General features: G+C 30.6%; 1 protein-coding gene across 1 annotated transcript in view; it reads left to right on the forward strand.

Moving 5' to 3' along the window:
- The window catches only part of LOC134688210 (anoctamin-4-like), a 54,040-nt gene extending 33,894 nt beyond the window's left edge, over positions 1–20,146 (forward strand). The window contains exons 12-32 of the mRNA XM_063548688.1: positions 1,490–1,605; positions 2,024–2,038; positions 3,164–3,219; positions 4,442–4,498; positions 4,789–4,853; positions 5,455–5,589; positions 6,093–6,259; positions 6,539–6,621; positions 7,223–7,285; positions 8,752–8,826; positions 10,208–10,372; positions 10,927–10,963; positions 11,214–11,325; positions 11,863–11,920; positions 12,363–12,460; positions 12,736–12,875; positions 13,658–13,810; positions 14,835–14,887; positions 15,425–15,609; positions 16,213–16,315; positions 16,848–20,146. Coding sequence (XP_063404758.1) covers positions 1,490–1,605; positions 2,024–2,038; positions 3,164–3,219; positions 4,442–4,498; positions 4,789–4,853; positions 5,455–5,589; positions 6,093–6,259; positions 6,539–6,621; positions 7,223–7,285; positions 8,752–8,826; positions 10,208–10,372; positions 10,927–10,963; positions 11,214–11,325; positions 11,863–11,920; positions 12,363–12,460; positions 12,736–12,875; positions 13,658–13,810; positions 14,835–14,887; positions 15,425–15,609; positions 16,213–16,315; positions 16,848–17,045 — 2,134 coding nt within the window. The 3' untranslated portion in view covers positions 17,046–20,146. The remainder of the gene's footprint in view (positions 1–1,489; positions 1,606–2,023; positions 2,039–3,163; positions 3,220–4,441; positions 4,499–4,788; positions 4,854–5,454; positions 5,590–6,092; positions 6,260–6,538; positions 6,622–7,222; positions 7,286–8,751; positions 8,827–10,207; positions 10,373–10,926; positions 10,964–11,213; positions 11,326–11,862; positions 11,921–12,362; positions 12,461–12,735; positions 12,876–13,657; positions 13,811–14,834; positions 14,888–15,424; positions 15,610–16,212; positions 16,316–16,847) is intronic.
- Positions 20,147–21,849: the final 1,703 nt, after the last annotated feature.

Below are 21,849 nucleotides of genomic sequence, written 5' to 3' on the forward strand. Positions count from 1 at the left end.
TGTTAAGTTATTTGAATGTTCAACCATAATTTAGAATAATGTCAGCTAAATGCTATATGTATTTGTGCTGTGAAGGAGTAGATTTGAATGGTAGGCTGTCAGAATGTTTGAAATCTTGATTGTATTGCTATAATGTTGTCTTTCAATAGAAAAAGATTTGTGAGCTGAACATCAGTTAAAATGCTAGAGCTGGTATTTCAGTTTGTCAGCAATTTGTACATTTCCCTTTGATCTCAAGTTAGAATTGGGACAGGACATGATACTCAAAAATATATACTGTGGATTCATTTATTTTTGTGGGTACCAATTTTCATGCATTGAAGAAAACATGCATTTTCAAGGATATTCAATTTCATTGTTCTGACAAATTCTGCTTACATTCCCTTAGAAAAATTAGAAATTAATTAAACATTGAAATTTTTGGTTCTGCTGTATCAACGAAATCCACAAAGATTAGTATCCAGTGAATATTAATGAATCCACAGTATCCGGCAATAAATTGCATCATGTGACAATGCAGAAAAATGATTATCAACCTCAATTTTTGAATGAAATGCATGAAACATCATTCATCAACAGGAACAGCTATCACAACATTTTGCATGTGTTATTGTTAACTACTTTATTTAATTTCATATTCTGTACCAACAGTCTAGCAAAAAACATATTTTAAAGACAAATTGTTGATAAAAAGAATAATGGTGTTTTATATTTTATACTTACTTCATTGGCTTGGTTATTAATCCAGCTTAGCAGGCTTGATTGATTTTCTTAAATTTTTGATAAAGTCAGCATCAAAACTAAAATTGCCATATTTCTACAATGTCTTTTTGTTTTGCATGTTAAACACTGTTGTGGATTCATTTTCGGTCTTTGCAATGAACTTTTAAATCTACAGGCTCTGGAGCTCCATTTTTAGAAAATTTAAGTTAGATTCTGTTGGCCTGTAAATATGTTTTTACAGGCCTGAGAGCAATTTTACAAGCATTGAATGCTGGGCCTGTGGTTCAGCAAGAAGACTGCATTATAATTCATGTAATTCTTATTTTTGTTAATTCATTGTTTGATCCTTCATGTTTCTGACCTAGAAATTTAAAATTTCAACTGAACTTAATGAATTGCTTTGGTAAAAATTATGAAAATCATTTTTCATGGTCATTGAATCATTCATCAAAATCATTGAAATGTATAAAATGGAGAGTTGTTTCATTGGCACTCATACCACATCTTCTTATTATCTATATATATATATATATATTTGTTTTTAGCTTGAAATTTTTTATGATTTAATTTTTTCACATTTTTAACAGTAAGAGAGTACAAACATGATTGTTATACAAATTGCTATATATATCTCAAAGCCTTAATTGATAGAATTTTTGATTCCATAAATTATCATAGTTCAAAACAGTAGTAGCATATTTGTAGAGAATTGAAATTATTTCACTTAAAACTTGGAATTATAATATACAGTGTTTAAATTTTGTAGATTTATAATAAAGGACAAGGATACATTCTTCACCAATGCCCAGAGAAGTAGAATTGTTTATGAGATTTTAGCCAGAACATGGTTTGAACATGACAAGAAAGGCAAAAAGAGGATTGGTAAGTTACCGTATAGTTTCAAGATCAATGAAAAATATATCCAAAGTTTATCTACTACTAAAAAAAAAGATGTGGTATGAGTGGCATTGAGACAACTCTTCATCCAAGTCACAATTTGTAAAAGTAAATCATCATAGGTCAAATCACAGTCTCCAACACAGCCTTGGCTCACACCAAATAGCAAGGTATAAAGGGCCCTAAAAATAATAAGTATATTTTATTTGATTGAAACTAAGGGGTCATCTTGATGATCTTGTTTGTGTTTATTTATTGTTTCTGTTATATTTCATAATTATGCAATTATATGTAGAAGAGAAATTTGAAAGGCACATTGTATATTATAAGATAATAAATTTAGGTTACTTTGAATTTATGCTTGTTTATTGATACTGGTAACTTTATTGTGAAAAATATTTAGGTATAGATTGTTTAGGTAAATAGAGTTAAAATACTAAATTTCCTTTGCTATTCTATTCTTAGCATGTCATTAAAAAGGACTATTATATGCCAAATGAATTAAAGTGGGGAGTCTCTACCACAGTATGGATGAGCATTTGACATGCAGTTGTATAAGCCTTAGCTCATTTCCATGGAGATTTCTTGGCCATCAGTTTATTTAAATTAAAAACATGGGTGTTACACAAGTTGAAGTTGTAAAATGAAAAAAATCATGAAAGAGATGATGTATTTGTTTTATTTATATATTTGCCCTATATTTCATTTTTAATTGTATAGAAATTATGTATGATGCATCTCTCCACATTATAAATGATGGGATGATGCCTTTATAATTAATGTCTAGTGATGATCCTGAATATACATCACTCAGAGTACTTGCATCTTATATAATTATACTGTTATGTATAATATGATGATGATCTTTTATATTGTGTAATTACTTTTAATTTCTCAATCTCTATTTCTTTATAAGATATAGAATTGAAGACATCTTCACTATTTTCCCCTTTGTTTACTTTGATGCATTGTGCATTTCTAATCTGTTTGAATTGCATACTTTCAAACTTTGTGTATCATCTTTTCCTAATACACTAGAATTCTCAAAAAAATTATATGCAATTTTTTGTGTTCAAAGGGGTGCTCAGAAGGTACTTTAAGTGAAAAATCATAGTTTTGAGTTGTTTTTATACAACAAACTATTCTTGCGCGTTTTGGACATAAATAAAAAACCATCATACACCCTTGCATTTGTTTCTCAAAAAGATCTGAGAAATGGCTCTAAAAAAAAATTGAGGATTGTTCCTTATTAGTGTTTAAAATTGTTATTTTAAAGTATCAGTCATTTTAAATAGCTGATATTGTGTCTGGTAATGGAAGCAGATTTCATATTTCAATTTCAAAAGAAAGGACATCAGGCAGGAACTATAATAGAATTTATTTCAATTAGCTGGTTCTGATATATGATCTGCAACATCTGCATGTAGCAGTGCAGAACTTTTTTTTTCTCAGAAGTTTGAATATTTCTTTTTGTCATACAATTTTAGGAGGATCTCAGAAAGATACAGCTTTTATAACAATATTTTTATTATTATATTTTTAGGAGTGTCAAATATGGTGAATAATGGATCATACACAGCTGCCTTTCCTCTCCATGATGTAAGTCAATCATAGTATCAATACATTATATAAGTTAAAAAAATGAAGACAGAAATGTGGACTAACACATTACACTAGCTTCTATATGCAATGACTGTCAAATATTAACTTATTACAGTTTTTATGGGATGTATAATGGTATACCGTTGTCTTTCCGGTCGTCGTCAACTTGTAGCTCAACAACTCAAAAACAACTTGTATGAAACTTTGAGGAATTGTTTATATTTATTTATGAGAGCTTCAGGTTTTTTTTTATCAATTTTATATAATGTTATAATTTTTATGTTTAAGAGTTTGGTGTTTTATTCATTAAAAAAGTGTGATTTTCAAGTTTTTGAACAATAACTCAAAAACAGTTTCACCAATTTGTAAGAAACTTTTGTCAATTGTTTATAAGTATTGACTGGAGCTCCCTTTTGATTTTTATAAATTTTAGGTTTTAAGTTTTAAAGTTGAGGGTTTATTTTTCATTAAAAAAAGGGGGATTTTTCAAGTTTTGAACAATAACTTATTATCTTTTTAAGTTATATGGGATTTTATTCATACAGAGTGGTGAATTTCAAGTTTACGGACAAAATATTTAAAGTGCTTTAAACTTTAAAAGAATTGAGACTTGTTCATCAGTGTTAATATTTCTGCTCAAAGTAGTGTTTAATTTATTTAGAAATCCACAATCAGAAGAAATTTGATGAAACAGTATGTCTTAGATCCTGTTTGTTCCATTGTAATATAATCTGACTTGTACTTGAATCAAATGGGAAAATAAGTTTTAGTTGTGAGACAGTAAAAGTTAATTATTTGAATTAAAATGTATCTAAAGGAAATAGGTGTGAAAATACTGTCATGTGTTAACCATCCCATTTTCTCAAATTACTATAATTATATCTGACAGAATTCTTATTTTTCCATCCATCAATTCTACCCATTTAACTATGCTTGTGAAAACAGAATATTGTAGGAACTTTTGTTAAAGAATTCCCATATTTCATAATACATTACCTTATGAAAATTTTGCCTAGCTCAGCACTATATCACAGGTCTACTTGTGTGAATACTAGACAGAAGACATAATTATCACATTATATTTTCATCAAAACTGTCTGATTTCTATTCAAAGTTATCTCTATCATGATGCATTATGCTTGCTTGGCACAGAATAAAATTGTGTTGTGATTTTTTTTTACTACATTGAAACTTTAACCATTGATTATTTGTTTTTCAGGGTAGATACCTCAGTGAACATTCTATCCTGGCCAGTGGTAAAGATAATGATAGACATGTAAGTATATATTTTACTTTAGTCAGGACTTCTCTAGACCAATGGATTATCTGTCATGTGTTATACATGTGCATGTTTTGCCATTTTTATGTCACACAATAATAAATTTTACTTAGTTTAAAAAACAAAAGTCAAAATTATATATTGATTGTACCAATAAGTTTGTATTATTCATTTTAAATGAAGCGACTGCTTAAATCAGTTCTGCTCACATAGTTGAAATACACATGTATCTTGTTTAGTTTGGCTTTTAATCCAGTGATCATTTACAATATAGATATTCATTGCAGCTGCTGTATGAAACATGGGCCAAGCCAGGTGTTTGGTACAAATATCAGCCTCTAGATCATGTCAGGTAAATAGTACATTACAAATTTAAAGTAAAAGGATTATTTAGATTAGTTAGCTACTCAGAAGTAAGATGTTAAAAGGAATAGAATTGCAGCCAAGAATTTGTTCCTAATACCTATTAGTATTTTTTAAAGGAAATAGCATATAACATTGCATTTCCTTATTGGTCCAAGTGCTTTATGTTTTACCCTTGTCTGTCTGTAAGTCCCAATATTGGTTTTCATTCTCTAAACTTTAGTTTGCTCAACCAAATGTTATGAAACTTGTACACAATGTTTTTTACCATAAAACACAGATCAAGTTGTAATTTTGATGACATCAATTTAATTGTTCTAGAGTTATGCTCCTTTACCACAAATTGAAAAATTGCAGAATTATTTGTTTCCATTCTTTAACTTTGATTTGCCTCAACTAAATGTTATGAAACATATATACACAATGCATTACCTCAAAACGGAGTTCAAGTACACATTTGGGTAGCATCACTTGTACCATTCTTGAGTTTTGTCCCTTCATAGTGTTATATGCAAGTTAAGACATCATCTGTGTCCCATGGACATATTCCTCATTTTTGTTTGTAATAAGTATCTGTATATGTATTTCAGGACGTATTTTGGAGAGAAGATAGCTATATATTTTGCCTGGCTGGGATATTACACATCAGCCTTGTTTCCCGCAGCAGCTTTAGGATTAGCAGTGTTTATTTTTGGCCTTGCTACATTTATGGATGACAAACCAAGGTATAATCAAACAGAAAAATATAAGTTTTTTGTCAATTTAAAGCAACAACAAAAACCACACAAAGAAATATTATATAGATGAAAACAACTCTGTATTGAAAAGGCTATGAGTAATGTGATGTTAATAAGCTTAAGGAATGCCTTTTAATCACAGCACAAAAAATATCTGTGTATTGCTTGTGACAATTTAACACAATTGGGGTTTAGATTATTTTATAGCACCTGAATAAGTGTCATATTAAAGATTTAAACAATGGGATATCTGATAAAATGAAAATATTGCTTTTATTGATATATATGTATATATAGATACATGTACAGAATATCCTTAGCCATCTATGGTCAAATTTGTCAAAAGATAATCTATGATCCTTTGAATGTAACTGGTTGAACATACTGTGTTCTTTATTTTTTGCAATTACTGCAGTTCATTTTCATTTTCTTTGTTAACATCTAAAAATAATGCCAATAAATGAAAATATAAATGCATTTCTTCTATATAGTAATGACATCTGTGATCCCAATGGAGCAGGAAACTTTACAATGTGTCCTCTGTGTGATGGTCGGTGTACGTACTGGAAGCTTGAGAGTAGCTGTAGATACTCCAGAGCTACATACCTGTTTGATAACTATGGCACCATGATATTTGCTGTAGTTATGGCTTTATGGGGTAAGTTTGTAGCTAAATAACTTTTGATTAAATGGGTTATTGGCTTTGTTTATAGAGGGGTGTAAAGAGGGGTATCTGCACAGAAGAACGCAAAATAAAATTGCCATTTCACGGTGACCGAACATAAGATAAAGAATATTTTTTGTCTGTTCAACTAAATATTCACATATTATAGTCACCATTAAGACTAAGTAGAATATCTTAGTTAAATCATTGTTATTCATTACATTTCATGTACATTTTGTGTGTATGATGTATTATCATTGTATATGATTACAGCATCATTCTTCCAAGAGTTCTGGAAGAGGAAGCAGCATGAGTTAGAGTATGACTGGGATTGTGCAGACTTTGAGTCAGAAGAGGTCAGTGATCAAATAAAATGGCATATTCTTACAGTAAAATCACATCTGAAGTGATATGTGTGGTGTCATTGTCATGAGTTTTTGGAAGATTGACTATCAAAGCAACTCATGTTGAATTTTCTCTTTGTCTATTGAAAAAGATAAGATGTGCATATCTGTTAGAAGAATAGATTTTTAAAGAACAGTAAAATTCTGTGACGGTCATTGATAATAGAACCTTGAGTCCAAGTCAAAATCACATGATTAACAGACAATGAAAAAATGCTTGAACTTGTTCATTTGTTAAATATTAAAAATTTAATATCACAAAAAAACATTGCTGTTCAAATTTCCTTTCTTTTAGATAGTGTTTGTAGTGCCTACTGTAGAATTACTGTATTATATATAATAGTAAAGATATTCAGATTTTCGATGACTAGATACATATACATTGTACAATACATGCAGTAGGTTTATGAAACATCAGATAAGACATTGAACTTTAAATTTTAAGTAAGTTCTTTAACTGTATATATGCATATCTCAAATGAAAATATATCAAGATTCTGTCAAAATATGTGTAATACTTGTGTAATATTTAGCTTTGTATATATAATTACAGGAAACTCTGAGACCAGAGTTTGAAGCTGCTATAAGCAACAGAAGAACACATCCAGTCACAAAGGTATGAAAATCTATCAGTGTTATGTGTTTTTCTAGTCTAATGAACTGGTTTTGATTGTGTTACCTTATCATCTTAAACTGCACATCAGTCTGTTATTAAAAAGCAAAACATGAATCATGTAAAGCACTCAACACATGTTTCCTGATTTACTTAGTAAGATGTGAAAACAACACTTAAAATTCATGTGGTCATAGCACTATCTGGATTTGCTTTCAGAGGTAGTATGCTCATTATTGTGTAAATGTAACATACTTTTTTACTGTACAAAAATGGAAATTGAATTTATTTATTGTTATATTAGGAATTAAATTTTAAAATATTTAAAATTATTGGCAATTTTATTTTGATTATACATACCCCCTCTGTATTGCAGTCAACTGCTAGTATTCTGTTGTTATTTATGTATTATTGCCATTTTGTTTATTTTCTTTGGTTACATCTTCTGACATCAGACTCGAACTTCTCTTGAACTGAATTTTAATGTGCGTATTGTTATGCGTTTACTTTTCTACATTGGATAGAGGTATAGGGGGAGGGTTGAGATCTCACAAACATGTTTAACCCCGCCGCATTTTTGCGCCTGTCCCAAGTCAGGAGCCTCTGGCCTTTGTTAGTCTTGTATTATTTTAATTTTAGTTTCTTGTGTACAATTTGGAAATTAGTATGGCGTTCATTATCACTGGACTAGTATATATTTGTTTAGGGGCCAACTGAAGGACCCCTCCAGGTGCGGGAATTTCTCGCTACATCGCAGACCTGTTGGTGACCTTCTGCTGTTGTTTTTTATTTGGTCGGGTTGTTGTCTCTTTGACACATTCCCCATTTCCATTCTCAATTTTATTTACATCTGTTCGTCCAACCATCCTAACACAAATTGTCATCACACTTTTCCTAGAACTACCCATAAGAATGACTTTATATTTGGTCTTAACCTTGACAGTGATGAGTTGTAACATATGAGAACTTATGGATTTGTCAGACATTAATGCCTGTTTAGGGATACTTTAAACACCATTGGGTGTATGCTTATTACCCCAATGGGCACATCACCTTGCTATTGTTTTTTAAAACAATTATTTACTATACCAACCTATTCTAAACAAAAATCATGATTCATATTTATATAAGTGTCAGATAATGAACAGATATATCATGTTATGGAGGGGTTTTTGCAAAAATACCAGTTAAGGGACTGCGAATTAATATGCTTTAGCTCACTTTTGTTATATAATGTCATATCCAAAAAATTTTGGTGGGAAGATGCTAGGGAGGGTAAAAAAGGAATATCCAAAAATGGCAAATACCATGGTATTTGAGGCGTATTCACCGGCGGTGGTGAAAAACAGGCAAATTCGTATGAAATGAGAAAAATGTTGGAATAAGCTGGCATTTTTATATACGATGTAATTAAGTACAAAAGCTGTTGTGAAAATAAATTTAAACATATACCATGATTTATTTTTCAGAGAGAAGAGCCTTTTGTTCCTTCGTACAGTAAATGTATCAGATATGGGACCACTCTTGGTATTATAGTGTTCTTTGTAAGTAATTTAGTAAAATGGTTACGTAATTTTTTTTTTTAAATTAAGTTTGTCCATAAAAATATTCTTGCTTATTTAATGTGTAGGAGGCAGTAATTATAAGTTTAAGTATTCGTAATACTGAATAATAAATTATCTCTTGATGTAATATCACACTTCAACATTTTTGAGAGTTTGAAGGAAAATGTATTTCTATAAGGTTTTATTTTTGACGTACAGTGAAACCTGTCCAAACCGAACACCCACAGGACTTTGCGTTTTGTTCAGTTTTCACAGGTGTTCGGATTGTAGAGGTAAACGGAAGTCGACACCAAAATAATTTTGGCATTTACTGACAAGGGATAATAGGTGACACAACAGACGACAGTTTATTTTTTGGGGTTGATTTAGATGTAAATGTAAAAATAAAAGAAGATGAAGATATACGTTTTGCTACATTTTTTTTTCATAAATCAAAGCCACTCCGCCAATCACGCTCGTCGTTGGGAGATGTCCCACGTGGAGTGATTTTGCTTTTTAAATTATTTTCTCATCCGTCAATTCACTAACCAATTCAGATTCACAGTCACTGTCAAATGACGATTCCGTAGTTGAATCGGGAATGTCAATGAACACACGAGTTCTGGCACTAAACTGGTCACCCGCTGATTGATACTTCGGCACACGATAATAGTGAAACAACAGCAGGGGTCCAGTTTATTCTCGAACTTTATCGTTGCTAAATAGCTAACGGAAGTCTTCGGGAGCATTCGAATCAAATATATAGGGCCTCTAGTGGGAATCCATCAATCGAAATTCATTGACCTTGTTGTGTTGCACGACTTCTTAATCCAGTGAAAGGTTTTAAACTATTTTCTAATTAAACAGTCAAGCTATAGAATGCAGTTACGATTTTTGGCCGTAATTATTTGAGTAAGGTGCATTTAATTGATCTGATGGAAAGTTCCTTTCTTGTCATTATCGGCGATGGGGTAAAAAAACCAAAAAATCACTTTATGCATGGACACAGACATGCTAATTAGTTTGTTATAACAACTCACAAGTTCATTAAACCTCAAATACCCTCATTAATAATATTTTATTGTTTTGATTGGTATTGATCGGTTTTGACATGTAATTGTATATAAAAATTTACTAACGAGTCTTCAAAAAGCGTTCAGAATTCCGTGTTGACAGGGTTCAGGTTTTTCAGGTTATATTAACGTTAAATGATAGGGAAATTTTGTGGGACTTTGAAAATTGTTCGGTTTAAACTAAAATTCGGTTTTATCAGGGTTCGGTTTACCCAGGTTTCAATGTATCATGGTTAGAGTTATGACCAATATTCTTTGTCATTACCTGACATGGCACTATTTTATATAATATATTTATTTGATTGTAGTTATGTGTTGTTTTGGCAGCAGTATTTGGTGTTATTCTCTACCGTGTAGTGATCTCAGGAGTTCTTTACGCCAGCACAGATGGCGTCATCAAATCAAGGGCAACAATTATAGCATCAGTAACAGCAGCATGTATTAATTTTGTCATCATCTTAATACTTAATTTTGTAAGTATCCAAATAAGTATGTTAAATAAGGAAATAAGATTAGCCATTATTGAAAGAAGCAATATTGAAAAAACTTATTCATTTGTCTTAAGAAAAGTAGTTCTAAAGACCCATTTCATACATTGATGACATTTCTATTGCTGTATAGGTCGAAATTTTCTTGCAGGTGTTATTTTAGTGTATTTGATTAAGAGTTGTATCATTGACACTCATACAACATCTTCTTATATCTATTAGCATTTACAATATTGAAAGATATACCTTGCCAAAAAATTTTGAACAAATAAGCAGCATTGAGGAAAAATGGAAAATTATTGCTGATAAAAAATTCATCTCCTGTACAAAATAATTTTTATTCAGTCTGCAGTATCTCCCTGGTATTGTTTTGTTGGAACTGGTACATAATATTAGATGGAAAGTAAATTTTCAATTAGAAATATATTGGTATTAGTTGGCATGTCTTATTATATATGATATTAATGGACCATTGACAACTTAGAATAGTGTTTTACTTAGATGTTCTGATTTAATTTACAATGTTATATTATTTCCAGGTATATGGAAGAATAGCTTTATTCCTTACTAATTTAGGTAAGTAAATCTGTTTATTTTGCAGGGAAAGATCTAGGGTTAAGAAAAGGGGATTATAATTGTCCTCAATGCTAAAAATACTGCAGGACATATTTTTCGATAGCAATTATTAAATTATTTTTAAGATTGCCTAAGTTTGCACTTTCATTTTATAAAGAATATAACATTTCTAGTGGTTTTGTGTTGAAACTGTTAGGTTATGAATCTGTCTTGTAAACACATTTTCTTACTGTCAATGTTTTATTTTTAGAGCAACATCGTACACAGACAGAATGGGAAGATGCCTTTACATTTAAAATGTTCCTCTTCCAGTTTGTCAATTACTACTCAACTGTTGTTTATATTGCCTTCTTTAAGGGGAAGTAAGTAGCATGGATTATTATTTTCTATGTCTTGGATGATCTGTAAATATCATTGGTGAATTAAGATATAAAAATGTTCTCTAAATTTTAGTAGCAAAGTAAAAGAGAGACTAAATATAACAAAGGAATTTATAAACTCATTAGGCAAAGCCATGGCAAAAAACAATCAAAATACAAATCACAGTATACTAAAACAAAGACTGAGCAACACAAACTCTATCTAAAACCAGTGGTGATTCTAGATGCTCTGAAAGGGCTTACAAATCCTGCTCCAAATGTAAGGGTTTACTTTTGTTTTGAAAGTCTTGTAGTTATAAAATTTTTACCAAAGATACATTGGTATAAATGAGCGTTTTGTACTCATTACATTTCAATCATCATCATTTGTGTTGGTTGTACTATTTCTTTTCATAGAAATTCAAACATAACAATGCCAACTTAAAGCAGTTTATCATTAGTATAATTAGTTTACTTGTCCTCCTGATGGTTAATAGCCCATTTATTGATTTGTATGTAACATTGTCCTTATTACTACAGGTTTGTAGGACGACCTGGAGATTATAACTACAGTTTGTTGGACAAAAGACAAGAGGAGGTGTGTATAAAACATTATGTACATTGTGATGGAAGTCACCTGACCTTTAACTCTTGAATAATGTTTAGTATTTTGGCATAGATCAGTTTCTCAATTACTATGAGAAATTGGTCAACTGTGTTTGTTCTATGGTGTGATTGTTAGGTTTACATGTCAACCTGATCTGACCTTGACCACTTTGTGGGAAAATTATCATTTTTAATTTCAATGTTACTGTGTAATTCTTAAAAAAAATCTCATATGTAGACTTTAAAAAATGGCTATTTACAATTTTCTATAAATTCATTTGTAGTTTGGAGAGAAAGTGATAAAATCAACATTTTGATGTAGTATGAAATGATTCTAACCATATTAGTTTTACTTTCAAAATACCTTCAAATAAAAATTATAAAAGGATTTGTATACATTGTTCAGCTGTTAATGTTAATTTATATTATGATAGTGTGATCCTGCTGGTTGTCTGATAGAAGTCTGTATACAGCTTGGTATTATCATGGTTGGAAAGCAAGCTCTCAATAATTTCAAAGAAATTCTTTTACCGTAAGTATCATCTAACATAATTAATAATTATAGAAATAGGAATGTATTTGTTAACATTATGTTTCATGCCAAGAATTCTTATAGAAATTTTTGTTTTCACTATATTTCATTTGAAGATATCTTGAAATCATAATAGTTGAGCATGCAATTCTCAAAAAAAATATTTTTTGAAAGGGATTCTATGAAAATTTCTGTATGAAAAGAATAACTCTTTTCTTGAAAGGGATCTGACAATTTTTTAATTATGTTAACCAAGAGTCTTTGAATTATTTCAGAAAAATAATGGTGTGGTTTAAATCAAGAAAAGCTAAGAATGAGGAGAAGAAAGAAGACATTGTATATTCCAGATGGGAGCAGGATTATAATTTAGCTGATCAACCAAAGATGGGATTATTTGATGAATATTTAGAAATGGGTTATTATGAATTTTTTATTGACAGATAATGTTTTTAAGATTTGGTGTAAAAAATATCAGATGATTGCAGAACAGTTGTCTGAATATCCTACAGGTATCAGAAATACTCTCCTGCAGTTTTAAGTTCAAGATTTATTAAAAAAAGAATGACATCCTAAATAACCTAATTTTCTGCATCATGAAATATTTCAAATTTTTGAGAAGTATTACGCTTATTAAGAATCAAGAAGTTGAAACATTATAATGATTTTTTTTTATAAATTATCCCTCTTGATATTTTCAAACCTTAATTCTCTGTGGTCCTCTTAAATTACACTTTTGATTTAAAGCCAGGCAAATATTAAGCAAAGATGTGTAATTTTTCTTAGTGATAATTTAGTTTATTTATGCTGACAATAAAATAGATGAAGAACTGATAATTCAATAAAAAGCAACTCTTTATTTTTTGTGTTTATAGTACAAAAGGCAAAAAAATATTGTGTCAATGAATTGATTTCCTTTGAGAATGTGATACTGTAAACCAACTTATTTTCGCGGATACTTTATTTCGCGTATTACCCTTTCTTGACAACTTCGCGGCTATTTAAATTTATGATTTTCTGATTTACTTGATGAAGTTTAATAATGAAAGATCCAAAGTTTACATATTCGCGACGATTTATATTCGCGTTATTTTTCTACTCGCGAAAGTTGCAAAAATAAATCGCTCGCGAAAATAAGTTGGTTTACAGTAGTTGAATCTCATTTCTTCAAAAGTAAACATCAATTTATTTATTTTTCAGTGATCCAGTATGGATTTGTGACCATATTTGTAGCAGCCTTCCCATTGGCTCCATTATTTGCCTTACTTAATAATATAATAGAAATCAGGTTGGATGCCTACAAGTTTGTTACTCAGTGGAAGAGACCAATGGCAGCCAGAGCTCAGGATATTGGTGAGTTATATCCTATTGTATAAGATCCCACACATTATTCCAAGGTCCATTCAACTACAGGTATCAACTTATGCCAAACATGAGTTATATTCGTTTATTACTGTCACATAAGACACATAATTATTTAAGTAGCATACTCTTAAATGAAAACAATTAAGAGTAAATACAACATCACTGTAGGAAACATAAGGGAACAATTTTAGCTCAGCTAAGGGTAAAACCAGATAGGATTACTATTTTTTAAACAACATAGGTATTTAGCAATTTAACAAATTGAATGTCATACAGGAAATCTCTGAGGTCAAGATGGGATGGATATCTTGAGTAGTAAGGATTGACATGATCATATATAACACCTGTTATGATTGAATATAGCTTTCCCACCATTAAAACTTGGGGAGCCCTGGGTTGTGGCAGGGTTCCTCAAGATCAACTCTATGTCCCTAATGTTATTCCGTCAATCCAATCAAATTTGAGTGTAAACATATTCAGAGTAGGGGCCTTGTACTTCGGTAATCTAGAGACCTTACTCTTCAAAATTATTTACCGTTCATATGGAACTCTGGTTAGAATTTGAGTTTCACCTGAACTTGGCCTGTGATGACAGTGTAAGAAACTCACCAATCAACTAGTTCAGCAGGCTGTTATTTGTTACCCTACTTATAAACCCTCTATTTCACTAGCTGATTCATGTAAATACGCTAATTGAAATTAAGGATTTACGAAAAAAAAATTAATATGATAGTATCGATGTATTTGAAAGTATATATTAGGGATACTTTAGAATGATGTTACATTTTGATGTCCAGGGCCCTTTCATTGCTTTCTACCTTACTGTATTGGATTCACTTATAATTTCAGACTGTACAGTAACTTCTAGCATTTTACTTCCTTTGTTAAATAGTGGATAGTTGTCTTATTAACAATTATACCACATCCTTTTGATGTTTCTATATTGCATTGTTATATTATACATGTATCCAAATCTGTAATACAAATGTAATCAATTTTTTTTCACCTGTAGGTATTTGGTTTGGTATCTTGAGAGGTATTTCTGCTGTTGCAGTAATAACAAATGTAAGTAGTTGTTTATTTTATATTGTATACAACAGCCTCAGAGTTCTTGTTTGCTCAAGTTGTGGAAGGTCATGAGTTTTAACTCCAGCTGGGTCAAACCAAAGATTTTTGAAATTGGTATTTACTGCTTCTTTGCTAAGCTCACAGCAATTAGTAGATGAAGCAAAAACTAATTCACTCAAAATTAAAATGATGTATTAGTGTAGGAGGACATGTCTACTTGAAGAGTGTAATCTTGTGAACTAGCAAGTTAAAAATATGGCTCAGTGTTTCAGTCAAGGACACAACAGGGTTAATATTCATATTACATTAACACATTTTTGTTCTAAATATGCATAGGCTGGACATCAAACAACAACCCATAATCATCTTATATCTTCCTCAAATGCTATGTTCACAAATCACATCTTGTTTATTATTTCTATGTCAAACCAAATACTCATAAAATATAGGATGCATAGAGAAGAATAAAAGAAATTTGTAAGTAACTTTTGTTAAAAATTAAAGAAATAAAGGAAATGATTTGACATTTTACAGGCAGCCATCATAGCTTTCACTGCAGAATTTATTCCAAAGATGGTCTACCGTTATGCACACAGTGAAAATGAATCATTAGAGGGATATATGAACTATTCTTTGTCTGTGTTCAATGTTGCTGATTTCCAGAAAAAGAGTATACCAAGTGAAATTCCTCCAGAGTTAGGAAACGTGACACAATGCAGGTATAGTATTATATCTCCTTTTGTCAATATAATTAGTGTAACTAATTCATAGTTTGAACTCTAGTCTTACATATCGAGGGTCTTAATTTGGATCCTAAGCCCTGTCAATCGAAAGTCTTTAAAATGGTAATTTGGCACTTTTCTTCAAAGAACATGGCACCTAGGACCAAATAGCATTTCTTTATTTAAAACTTTTACAAATTGAAAATTCTTTTACTTTCTTTATATGGGAACCCTAGTGGCCAAGTGGTCTAAGTAGATCAACTACTGTATGACTAGCCTGTCAACACTAGCAGCTGCATTTAACTCCCATCTTAATTGACTAGTATTATTAAAAAATAAGATGTGATAGGATTGCCATTGATACCACTATCCACCAAAGTTGGTTATAAAAGGCCCTGACATGAAAAATTTGAAACCATTCAATTCAGAAAACTAAAAGCCTACATTTGACAGAAATGAATCAATGATAATCACTGAACTACAGCTTCCTGACTTTAGACAGGCACATTAAGAATGGGGTGGGGTTAAACACATATGTAAGCACTCAATCATGCATTGCACCAACAAACCATATCAGTCAAACATTAATTGTATTTTTAGGTTCCGTGGATTTTATGAACCTGCTGGACCACATGAATACCAGTTTACCATGGCCTACTGGGAAGTTTTGGCAGCTAGATTGGCTTTTATTGTTGTGTTTGAGGTAGGTTTATTATGGAAACAATTGAAGTTTCTTGGTTTTTTTTGTATAAAAGAGAAAGGGATACAAGGCAATAACTTGCAATCAAAGTTAACACATCTGAGACTAGGGGATCTTCTGATGAGCTGCATTTAATCCTTCAATGCCAAAATAATTCTGTTGTTGCAAACTCATTTAGGCATATTCAGAATTAGAACAAATTAGTAATTTATCAATATTTAGTATGTGTGAGGTCCTGAACAGAGGAGGGATCAAGGACAGTAAGATGGTCAATTATGATAAAGTGCATATATAATGCTGTTGTGAAAATTCTGGAAATTATTAAAGTATAGAAATTTATTTCCATCATGCAAAGCTCAATCTTACCTGGCTCAAGCCAAACTTTTTGTCCTATTTAGAACTGTTCAATTGATGGATACATTTTAGATTGTTAAATATTTTTGCCTTGAACATCAAAGAAGAGACCATAATATGGTTCAGCAAAATAATTGGTGCCATTTATGTTATAATTCTGATGATGTTATTTTTCCTTCAGAATTTGGTGGTGTTTTTGACATGGCTGGTTATGTACCTTGTACCAGATATACCATATAAGGTTAAAATGCAGATGTTGAGAGAGAACTTCCTGTCCAAAGAAGCTCTGTATCGTGCTGAGTCCATCAAGTTGAGCCCAATGAGAGGTGGAGGAGGGACTGATAATGATACAAATGTTACAGATAGAACCATTTTCTAATGAATTCTGTGAATTTACATCAGTTAACTGAATTATATAGTCTTTCTTTTAGGGTACAAAAACCATTGCAATTTTATATTCATTAGAGATCTTTGGTAATTTAGCGTCTTCCTAAAATGATTGAAACAAACCAAAATTGAATTTTTGATAATGTATTAAGCATTTGCATAATTTTCTATGGGTTATATATAAAAAGCTAACCTCTAAATTAACTAACTTTATTTTGCAATTGTCTTGAAATCTCGAAAGAAATTGTGATAGCTGTTTTACATTGACAAGCTGCTGTAGATAAAATACTTTTGAGCATTGAAATATTTGCCACTGGACATTATTCATTTAAAAAAAATTCAATCAATGAAACATTAGTAAATCGTGCATTAAAAGGATTGTAGTTTAGTAGATAAAACATGCTTAATAAATAGTGCTAAATTATAATTTCTTATAATGATCATGGAGAAATACTATGCCAGAAAATAAACAGGGTCAAAATATAGTCCCCCTTATCTTTAGATTAACTATATTTGTTTTAAATACATACATTGTTCTATGAAAAAAAACCAAAAACATGTTGATACTTTTAATGACAATTTAAAATGTTTGTTAATCAGCGAGAAAACATTGTGCTGATTGTTTTACTTTTTTTTTGAGAGAGAAAAATATTTGTCAATGACGAACCATGTGTTTTTCTATTTTGGAATCAAATCGCTGAATTATTTATTTTATGTGACAAAATCAAGAAAAATTCAAGAAAGGGAATCATAAATTTAAATCTTCCTTTTTTTATTATTAAGTAGAAAATTTGTTTTGAAAATTAAAAATAAAAATTTTATATTATCAGAATAAGTATATAAATGATTAATATAGGAGTTTGTTTCTTAATATATTCATTTACCATTTTGTGCCATCTTTTTCTATAAAGCTCAACATCTCATATTACTTCCATCTTCATTTATTTATTATTTTATACTGGAAAAGCAGGGAAATTGGCAAAGTTTTTTTTTCATTTTTCATGACAAAGATATTTTCATGAAATGAAATCTTGTAAACATCTATGATATTAGAGATCATGAAAATAACATTTGAAAATTCAAACATTTGACACTAGTTCCTTTGAAATGACATGTTTTGTAATAATTATTTTTGTATGTACATGTTAGTTTATAAGATTTTCAGTAGTTAGATGTATATACTTGTATAGTAGAACTTTTTTTATAATGATGTGATTGTCTATTCTTGTCAATTATGAATGTGTTTTTTTCCTAATTTTTGTTTCTCCACTTAGTAAAACGGGTAATTTTTAAAATTTGAATTGTTTAAATATTTCAACACAGATGGAAAGACACTTTCAAAATATGTTTTTATACCTGTTTTATAATATTTAAATACAGTGGTAGTATAACAGGAAAAAAATTTGTTTATAAGAATATTCTACATCTTAAAATGTTAATAGTGCTTTGAAAAAATATCATAGTTTACTATGATGGTGCATAATGTATGTTTAGTTATAAGGTTGTACGCCATATCTTTATGTACATACTGTCATGTTCTAGTCTTATCTATTTAATGTAACCATTTGTGCAAAATACATTACAAATATATGTCTTGTGTAATTGTGTAATGTCAAGCATGTCCAGTGTTTATTTGTTATTGTTGAAAAAAATTTATACATTTATTTCAGTACACCTAAATTTCTGTTCACAACAAAATTAATATTTTTTTGTATTCATTCACATTTCAAATTGTTTTATGGAATCTTCTAAAATTCAAAGTTCAGCTCTTTGTTTGATATGAAGTTATTTTCTTTTAATGAAATTAATGTCCTACTGTGACCTTCACCTGTTTATTTACACTATATGGGATAAAGTCTTACATATATATACATAAACATCATTTTTGGTAAAATTTTAATCATTAGACTATAAAGTGGAATATAACTTAGTATAGATATTTGTACACATATTTATTAGGTGCACTTTGGGATTAACTGGTTGCACATGTATATGACATACTGTACACATTATATCTACTTTATTATACAACAGCTTTTTAAAATATTTTCACAACATTTGGTCAACAGTATTTATCCATCGTCCCAGGGAGACTTGTCCATCCATTGTATTTGTTAGGGTATAGAGGACACCTTAGGGTATACGATGATTTCTTTTTATACATTAATTGTTCAATGAAAACTCTCTTACATTTCCTGATTTTGTACTTATCATTGATGATGGTATTGGTGTCATTGGTAACACAGCTAGTTTTTAGAATGATTAATTCAGTATATTTGTAGAGACTTGATTGAAGTAGATTTAGTCTAAATACTTATTCTATGCCTTCACTTTTATAAAACCATATGATCTGACAAAATTAATTTTTGAACCATTCTTTTCATGGTGCAGCTACAAATATTTGTACTCTCAGCGAGAAAAAAAAGGATTGGATTGTTAGGAATGACTTTACAAAACTATTTGTGAACATAAATTGGATGGCATTGATACATTTTTTTGTAGTTATTATATTTAATTAGGTTTTTTAAGTACTAAGAAGCTTTAGGCATTCAGTTGAGCAAAATAAACTGGATATTAGTGTTTTTTTTAAGATGCAGTTATGTGCAATTATTCTGGTTGTTGATTATTTATTACACTTTTCATACTTTATGTTCTATGTTTTATCTGTTATATTTTTCTCTTTCATGTTTGAAATATAAGTCCAACAGTATGATCAAAAGAGAAAGTGTATTTTTAACAGACTTAAGACTTGCAGATATAGTTATAGAACTTATAAAACATCAATATAGAATTACTTATGCTTTATCATAGCTTTAGTTCTTAAACAATTCTGCTAGTTTCAGAGCTAATTTCCTTATGTTTGTAGAGTAAAACTTTTGTTGGCTTGGTTGCTTTGTTTCATAGCTTAAACAATTCTACAAACATAGCAAGCAAGCTAACCAAAGCCTTACTCTACATAAAGTAGGAAATAAGCTCTAATCCGTTAAAGATTATCTTTCATTTATTGGGCCATGAATGATCAAAGTGACCTTGATATATATAATGTGCTATTTTGTTATTTATTTAATCAAATAAAAGTATTTTTCTGAAAAATAGTTTTTCTGTTTTATTTCTTTTCAATCCCTATTTTGAATTTACATATATGTTACTTTTGATCAGCTAAAAAGTAACACTCTAAAAAAAGTTCTGTATCTCTCCTCCAATCCCTTTTGTATATAGTCACTGTACCAAATTTATTGTTATTGCTTGTCTTTGTACATCTCATGTTCTTTCCTGAAATAGCCATAAATTTATAGGTGGTGCTTTTAATCTTTTTTTCACAATTCCATGTATAACTCATTAAGTGAAACATGCCCTTCACTGGGTTAGTTTATTCCAGTTTTGACTGTATCAGTTAGTTCCTTTAAAAAGTGATATCAGATTTACTCATTCTGTTTATGGCATTTATCGCTACGCATTTGACAATTCGTGATACCCCGAAAAAATAAAGAAAAGGACAGCCATATTTTTATGAGTGGTGAGTGACTGACCAACAAGCTGACTATGCAGTTTATGCTTTGCTTAGTAATAAAGGCCATACATTGTCCTATATATAGTTGTTAATTTCTGTATCGTTTGGTGTCTTGTAAAGAGTTGTCCCATTTGGTCATCATGGCACATCTTATTTATAAATGTGCATTTATTCTGTACAGTAATTGAACCTTTGCAGCTTTTCTATAAAAGCATGCAAAGCAAACCTTGGATAAACATGCTTACTATGTTTGCAAACCTCGGACAGGCAGTCTGTTTCAGTCTGTCCACTAAACACTGGAATTTGATAGGACATTAAAATCATTTCAAGGTTGAGCACCTCATTGGTTGCCAATTTGTATTGTCAAATCAAATCCCAATATATACATTAAACAGACTGAAACTCTGCTTACCTATTTTTTGCAAACATAGCAAGCAAATCAACCAAAGCTTTGTTTTGCATGCTATTAAAGAAAAGCTGTAAAACATTGTGTTTAAATGTTTTTGTCAGTGTTTAACATGTTACAACACAAATGAACTTCTTAGGAAGAAAGATAAGAAGTTAGCGATATCCTTTAACTCTACTTTCCGCTATATAGATGACGTTCTTTCACTAAACAATTCAAAATTTGGTGACTATGTGGATCACATCTATCCCATCGAATTGGAGATAAAGGATACTACAGATACAGTTAAGTCGGCTTCATATCTTGACTTACATCTAGAAATTGACAATGAGGGTCGGTTGAAGACAAAACTTTACGACAAAAGAGATGATTTCAGCTTTCCAATTGTGAACTTTCCATTTCTAAGTAGCAACATTCCAGCAGCACCTGCATACAGGGTATATATCTCCCAATTGATACGATATTCCCGTGCTTGCATTTCCTATCATGATTTTCTTGATAGAGGGTTACTGCTCACAAGGAAGCTATTAAACCAAGAGTTCCAAATGGTGAAGTTGAAATCATCCCTTCGTAAATTTTACGGACGCCATCACGAGTTGGTTGACCGTTATGGAATAACCGTTTCACAAATGATATCGGATATGTTCCTTACGTCGTAACTACAATCCCCTTCCCTTTCATGAATTTGACCTACCGAATTAGACTATTTACCGGATTTGTAATCACATAAGCAACCCGACAGGTGCCGCATGTGGAGCAGGATCTGCTTACCCTTCCGGAGCACCTGAGATCACCCCTAGTTTTTGGTGGGGTACGTGTTGTTTATTCTTTAGTTTTCTATGTTGTGTCATGTGTACTATTGTTTTTCTGTTTGTCTTT

The sequence above is a fragment of the Mytilus trossulus genome, chromosome 10 (genome assembly GCF_036588685.1).
Source record: "Mytilus trossulus isolate FHL-02 chromosome 10, PNRI_Mtr1.1.1.hap1, whole genome shotgun sequence".
Taxonomy (NCBI): Eukaryota; Metazoa; Mollusca; class Bivalvia; order Mytilida; family Mytilidae; genus Mytilus; species Mytilus trossulus.